At 42.1% G+C, this 7,385-nt stretch overlaps 1 protein-coding gene across 25 annotated transcripts; it reads left to right on the top strand.

The window, feature by feature from the left end:
• Window positions 1-933: 933 nt before the first annotated feature.
• On the top strand, window positions 934-5,754 carry LOC123120906 (60S ribosomal protein L5-1). 25 transcript variants are annotated; one of them, XR_006459617.1, is made up of 9 exons: window positions 935-1,641; window positions 1,966-2,051; window positions 2,467-2,617; window positions 2,830-2,999; window positions 3,087-3,234; window positions 3,499-3,551; window positions 4,459-4,543; window positions 4,842-4,902; window positions 5,025-5,754. XR_006459617.1 is itself a non-coding variant. In XM_044540883.1 (5 exons), exons 1-5 carry the CDS (start codon window positions 1,561-1,563, stop codon window positions 3,106-3,108), a joined length of 510 nt encoding a protein of 169 aa, XP_044396818.1. In that variant the 5' UTR covers window positions 936-1,560; the 3' UTR covers window positions 3,109-5,754. The 25 variants fall into 25 exon arrangements, 1 of the variants encoding a protein (XP_044396818.1); XR_006459615.1 differs by having other exon boundaries at window positions 936-1,641; window positions 3,087-3,630; window positions 5,025-5,095; window positions 5,329-5,754; XR_006459609.1 differs by having other exon boundaries at window positions 3,087-3,207; window positions 4,842-5,754.
• The last annotated feature ends 1,631 nt before the right edge of the window (window positions 5,755-7,385 follow it).

Here is a 7,385-nt window from a genome sequence, read left to right as displayed (position 1 = left end):
CACCGAAGAGGGTTAGGATCACACAGAGTCGATTACAATGGTAGGAGATCTACATATTCGTATCGCCAAGCTTGCCTTCCACGCCAAGGAAAGTCCCATCCGGATACGGGACGAAGTCTTCAATCTTGTATCTTCATAGTCCAGGAGTCCGGCCAAAGGCTATAGTCCGGCCATCCGGACACCCCCTAATCCAGGACTCCCTCAACTGGGAAGCGACCAACTGAGAGAGCGACAAGAGTCATGGACATGCATTAAAATTAATTTACTATGTTGATTTGTTTCAACTACATGCGTGAACATGTGCCAAGTCGAGTCACTCAATTCATTCAAAGGAGGATACCATCCCATCATACCACATCATAATCATTTTAATAGCATGTTGGCACGCAAGGTAAACCATTATAACTCATAGCTAATTAAGCATGGCACAAGCAACTATAATCTCTAAATGTCATTGCAAACATGTTTACTTCATAATAAGCTGAACCAGGAACGATGAACTCATCATTTTAACATATAATGATGCTAGCCAACTTGTCTCCTCGGTTGTCCCTCGATTTGCTTCGGTTTGGACCGTTGGATGTTGGTCAAACTGTTTATTTTTACATTGGTTGACGTTGCATCTTCGTTGGTTCTGTTTTTGACTGTGCGGTGAGTTCTCGGCAGACCATGACCCGTGGGCTCGGTCTCTCAGCCGATCGGGTGGGTGAGCCTTTTTCGGGCACGTACGGCCTCTCCTGCCGCGCCGCATGCATGCGTCGTGGGCGCTACGCGTGATTTACGTGATATGCGGTTCCCGCTCGCCCTGTGGTTCGCTCGTCGATGACACTGCAGGTGGGGCTGCCTTCTCCTTGGTCTCGCGCGTCATTGTCCTGCCTCTTGCTTTTATGTGTGCGCATGGCCTCCCGCGTCTGGATTGGCTCGTGTCGCTTATGGAGCAAGGAGGGACGCCATTGCCATGCCGCGTCGCGTCATTAGCCGTACTGGTGGCTTCTTTTTCTTCGGCTCGTTTGTTACCTTTTCCTGTGTCGCTTTGAACCGTCGCCCACCTGTCTCATCATCCCTCTCGCTGTCCTCTCTGAAGCATAGCCCTCTTCGTCCGCCCCAGGCCCAGCAGGCGATGGGGCGCCGCCCTGGTTGCGAGGAAGCCGCTGGAGGAAGATCTCAACTGGACATTGTCGACCGGAGGAGGGGATCGATTCGATCTGCAGAAAAGAGATAGAAGATGAGAGGAGGAGAAGGATTATATCTGCAAGAGAGCGAGAAGATGAGAGGGAAAGAGATATGGAAGGAGAGGAGGGAGAAAGAGAGAGTAAAGAGGGGAGGGAGGCGCGACAACGGACATGAGAGGGTCAACGGTCGGCGTTGGCCTGCCCCGGTGAGGTAGGGCGTGACCTGAAGGTTGGTGGTGGCTCGATCCGCTCCTGGATCAGGACCTACGAGGAGGGTGGGCCTCGGGCGCGAGGTACGGCAGGCTGCGCTCCACCTCTTCCTCGAGGAGCATGTGCAGTGGGCGGACAGCAGCTCACGTGGTGGTGCCGGGGCCTCAACAGGTGCACAATGGGGACTCCATGCATCTCCTGCGCACCGCAACCCTCCCCTTCCGGACACAGCAGAAACAAGGATGTCGAGGCGGTTCAGGTTTGCCTTCACCTCCTCTCATCTGCAGCTTCATTCAGGCATGTATATTAAATTGGTAGGTATTCTAGGGATTTAGCTTATCTATGACTACACCTACATGGCTACATTGAGAAGTTTTTCGTGTACACATATCATTGAAAGTGGAATATATATTCCAAATGCCAACACAATCATAGTCCAGTATGCAGAACTATTTGCGCCCACGCAGTTATATCAATTGGTTTTAGTTCTGAGATTTTTTTTATTTTGCCTCTTTTGGCAAAAAAAAATTGGATGTATGAAATCTGAGATTTGTACGTGCATTTCTTTTCTTTCCATCTGCAGTTGCGAGGAAGAGTAGGAAGATCGGGCGGAGAGGGTTTCACATACCTCTTCTACACTTACAAGTCTTCCTTTCCAGGATTGCCATGGTGAGCTGCTGCTGTAGTGTTTCATAATTTTTTTTGTCCCTTTGCAAAACTTTGTTCTCTTATTCTGATGCAATGGTTTGTGATGGCTAGATGAGATTTGTGGTGAAAAGTTTCCTTTCTTTTGTTTACCTACAGATCTTGAATGCAGGATTGATGATTTTGTTTGATAGGTTAGAAATCTAAATAGTAAAGATTTTTAAATTGTGTAGTTGGTAAACATGGAAAACCAAGAAAAATATATAGCTTACTTACAATGTTGTTTGATTAATTGCTTTGCGGCAGGCTCACTGATGGAGTATGCCTAATCTTGGACTCAATTTATTTCCTGGTGTTGGTGTGTTTCTTTTATTCTATTTAGGAGGGTTCTAAGCTATTAAGGGAAACATACAATTTATCAGTTTGAGACATGCTTCAGTCTGTGTGCTGCTGCAGGGGCTTTGGATGGTGGCCTTGATATTCCGCACAGTGACAAGAGATTTGTTGGCTTCAAGAAGGATGAGAAGCAGCTGGACACTGGGATTCACTGCAACTACATTTATGAAGATCATGTTGCGGACTACATGAAGGTGAGTTGGATCCATTGTCCTTGTGGTATTATTATAATGCCATCTCTTTCTTAATTCCCCTGGGCTATCGTTGCTGTATTCATGAATTCTTTCTGAAAGATATCTGAGCCTGATTCATCCATATAAAAGTATACTAAAACAGTGTACTTTGTTCTTATTTCTGAAGCAGGTTACTGAATCTTATTTTAACTTCTGCCCTACCCTTATTTCAGTCAATAGCTGATGCGGAACCTGAGAAGTACCAATTTCACTTTGGTGAGTACATCAAGAAGGGGATTGCGGCTGATGACATGGAAGCACTGCACAAGAAGGTTCATGCTACCATCCCTGCTGATCCTACCATGGCAAAATCAACCAAGGAACCTCCGAAGAGGCACAAGAGGTAGATGTATCTTGCTGTTTATTAAGGTCAGACAACTTATTTCAGCACTTTCATTGGATTGCAAGTTAACGAGACAGTTCACTGCAGGTATAATCTCAAGAAACGTTGAGCTAGGTGACACAGCTTACCATGTATGTGATGTTGCAGCTCAAAATTAAGATGTCGTCAATCCAATAAGAGAAGCCAAGGAGCTATTGGTGATCGTGTGGTGCGTACTGGATCATGAAGTTTATCAGTATGTGGTAATGGGTATCAATGTTTTCTCATACTCATGTAGTCCATTCACTCCTAAACTATATGTTCTTCTTTTGTTAAAACCTTGGAAGTATTAAGATGTTAGGCTAAATAAATTCCTTCATAATCAATAATAGAAAAGTTTTGCTATGCAATAAGATACAGTTGCATGCAAAAAATAATCTTGTCTTATACAGTTATATATCAAAACCATGGATTTGTTATGCACTTCTTGTGATCATTAGTGTTCACTGATTTCCTTCAGATTTTGTTGGATACCTGCGGCATCGTGGTGTCGGACGCGACGGACGCTGCCAGGTCCACGCTCACATCGTGCTCAGGGAGCCTGGCCTCTTTAGTCGTGTTCTCCATCTTGCAGCACATGATGAACTACACTGTAGAGTTCAGCTGTGTTTCCCCTGTTTTCTTCTACTACAAGAGTTCTAATGATTTGTACTGTTTGTCTGCAAATTTATGTTGTTTGCATCACCATATGGATAGTCGTAACAAATGAAGAGATTTCAGAGAGTTTCACAATCTGACTCGAGTCACAGGCTATAGGTTAACTTTAATTGAATGGTAGTATGGGAGTAATAATTTCTAAAATCTAGAAATGATCTTGTTGCTCATATAGATCTTTCTGGTAATCTGATCTACCTTTGTTGTATTAGTGGTGTTGGGTTAAAAAATGAACAGTGATGTTTAAAAAAGGTAAAGGTGATTGTTGTAGTTACTGGGATCCTCCAAGTGGATCATAATAATGATGAGAAAACATACCCAAAAAAAACATAAAATGGATTAAAAGGAAACACACTTTCTAGGATTGTGGGCTGAAGAGAGAATGGATGCAGGCTTTGTCTCGAAGATATTATCTGACAAGAATGAATTAGTCATCAATAGTTGAGGCGCAGCGAACCTTCTTACTTGCTCCACCTCCGAACTATGTTATTCTCTTTTTTTTTCTCCTTCGTTGTTGTGTCGCTTGACTGCATCTTTATTAGTTCAAACTCATGCTTGTTTTAGCTAGGATGAATTTAGGAATGGTTGCCATTTCATGGTACAGTTGAGCTGATGTTGAGTATCTGTTTATGTGTAACGGTTCATTTCCTCCTTTTCTTTCTGCAACATTTCGTGAACTTGCTTATAGAAAGATTCATCACATAGGCCTTTAGCTTGATTGTTCCGCCATGAGAACCAGCATGACTTTGGATATATGTTTCTGCAGGTTTCAGAATGTATCCAAGATTGCAGGGAAGTTAATTACACCATCTGTGGAAGATGGGTTGTGGAAGATGGACATAGCCCCTCAGGTAATTTCACTTTGTCCTAGATTAATAACAGATTACTAATTTATTTGTTTAAACAGGGCAGGTTATTTACGGGAGTATTTTCTATGCAGAACTGGTTAGCATTAACTCTAGACCATTTACTATTGACTGGCTAATTTACATGTTGGCAAGGACTTATTCCTGCAGCCTAGTCATAATTGCTCGGCCAATTTCCCAACCCAAATCCAGAACCGCTTCATCTTTAGATCTTCACGTGCTTGATGAAATGCCTTAGTGATTAAGCTCCGCGCTTTGTTTTTCTTTGTTATCCTGCTCACAGATTAACCGATGACTGCAAGACCGAGAGAAGCATTAGGAACTGGTCCGCAATGTCTTCCAGTGTATGCGTACACACAATTCACTACACTAACACTTATTGAATTGTTCATCTTCTTTCTCCTCTGTCACGAAGATTCTTCTATGACCACATCTTTGAGGAGATCAACTAATCTTCTTGTCGCAGTTTTTGTTGAAACATTGATTAGGTGCTCCAAGAATGTATGTGAGCTTGACATCGTATTTAACTGCATCAAGGTACAATGATTCTCTTGGTTTGTATTTTATTCTGGATTGTCACTGTCATAATAAATAAAGTCCAGAATAGCATTGGTGTTTTTTTTATCTTAGGATGTACTCCCTCCGTTCCTAAATATAACTCGTTTTAGAGATTTCAATAAGGACTACATACGGATGTATATAGACAAGCAGACGCTTTTTCGTAGATTAGTTGCTTAGTTTCATATGTTGAACTACGTTGTTGAGTGCAGTGTGTAGGCTCTTCATAAATTGCTAAGAAGGCGATCAACTCGACACATGTGGGGGCTGTGAGAGCTGTTAATGGCATCGGTCTTGTCATACTTATGAGCAGGAGCACGGGCCACATTACTCTTCATGCCCTCAGAGCAGCCAAGATGTTGACTGCTGCTTGAATCCTGAGATTGATTTCCACGTTGTAATGGAAGGGAGGCCTGTTTGAGTTCCTGTATGAAAGGATAAAGAAGGGGCATGTTGTCATGGTAGTTGCTGAAGGCGTTGGTCAGGAGTTGATTACCCGGACCGATGACCAGAACCGAGAGCAGGATGAGTATGTCAACACGTTGTTCCTTGACGTTGACCTTCTTCTATAAAGTTTACATGCAACTCTCCTTCATGGTTAAAAAATCAATTTAAACGTTTTATTTCTTTGATGGTTACTCATTTCTCTTACCGTTGTTGTATCAAAACAATTGTATTTTTGTTGATGGCTGCTTGGGCTCATTTTCTAGGAGAATAAGATGTGGGATAAACTACTCTGAAATGCTTGGTACCCTTCAAACAATTTATAAGCTAACTAATTTTGGCTGCTGCTGCACATGATACAATTGTACTCTGTTGTTGCCATCTTGCCTTTTATGTGAGCTTAAACACACAATTGATTAAAATTTTACTAAGTTCATACTGTATGTATTTGCTCAAACACAGTTACTGAATAAATTCAAATACTTTTAACGAGTACATGATTTTAAATGGGACTCCGCACCATTTGGTGCAACGGGTCATGTTATACAAATATAATTTTTTGGGGCAATGGGTTATACAATTTTTTTGCAAATTCGGGTTCCGCAACGTGATAAACATATTTCCAGTGTAGCATGGTTTAACACATGGGTTTTCTGACTACCAATATCGAATATGTCTATGCAAAATGAGACTATTTTCATCGACAACATGGCTTTATCGGGTCTCTGTGCCATTTGGTGCAACAGGTCAACTAGTATTTACAAAAACAAGAGAGGTCGAGTTCATACTAGCTTCTCTCATCTCAATCAGTCCATCATATATCGTCATTATTGCCTTTCACTTGCACGACCGAACGGTGTGTATAATAATAATAGTGCACGTGCATTGGACTAAGCTGGAATCTGCAAGCATTCAACTCAAGAGAGAAGACAAAGTAATATGGGCTCTAAGTTAAATCGACAATTGTGTATAAGAGAGCCACTAAACATTTTCAATATGGTCTTCTACTCTCGACCCCCAAAGGAAAGAAAAGAAATAAAACTATTTACACGGGAAAGCTCCCAGCAAGTAAAATAAAACCGAGAAATCTTTTTGGGTTTTCATTTTAATTACTACTACAAGCATGGAAATTAAACTAACTAATTTTTTTTGGTTTTTCTTAAGGTTTATCAAACACACAAGAAGAAAGTTAGAAAAAGAAATTTAAACTAGCATGGATAATACAATGAAAGAGTATGAGCACCGACAACTAGAATAGTGTGTGAACAATGAATGTAAAGTCGGTGAGAAATACGTACTCCCCCAAGCTTAGGCTTTTGGCCTAAGTTGGTCTAATGCCAAGGATAGCCTGGCTGATATCCGAAGTTATAACTGGGGTCGTACTGAGATGCAACAAAAATTTGCAATGAATAAAACACTAGAACAAAAACTAATTGGACCAATGGAGGAGTAACATACCAAGCAACAATCTCCCAAAGCAGTTTTGTGAATGGAGCTTTGAGCAAGGAGATCAAAAATCGCAGCAAAATGAGCTAGAACTCGTGCTTGAGCTGGATGGGGATTTTTTTGGGAATAAGATGGAGGTGTGGGTGCAGGAATAAGTGGAGGAGGGCCACTGTGGGCCCACGAGACGGGGGCGCGCCCAGGGGGAGTGGGCGCGCCCTCCACCCTCGTGGCCAGATGCTTGCCCCCCTGTTGTGTTTTCAGTGCCTAAAATCCTCAAATATTCCATAAAAATCATACTAAATTTGCAGGGCATTTGGAGCACTTTTATTTTTGGGATATTTTTTTATTGCACGAATAATTCAGAAAACTGACAGATAAT

Source organism: Triticum aestivum, chromosome 1B, assembly GCF_018294505.1.
Source record: "Triticum aestivum cultivar Chinese Spring chromosome 1B, IWGSC CS RefSeq v2.1, whole genome shotgun sequence".
Lineage (NCBI taxonomy): Eukaryota > Viridiplantae > Streptophyta > Magnoliopsida > Poales > Poaceae > Triticum > Triticum aestivum.
Note: the sequence above shows the minus strand (reverse complement) of the source record. Positions and strands in the feature narration are given on the sequence as shown.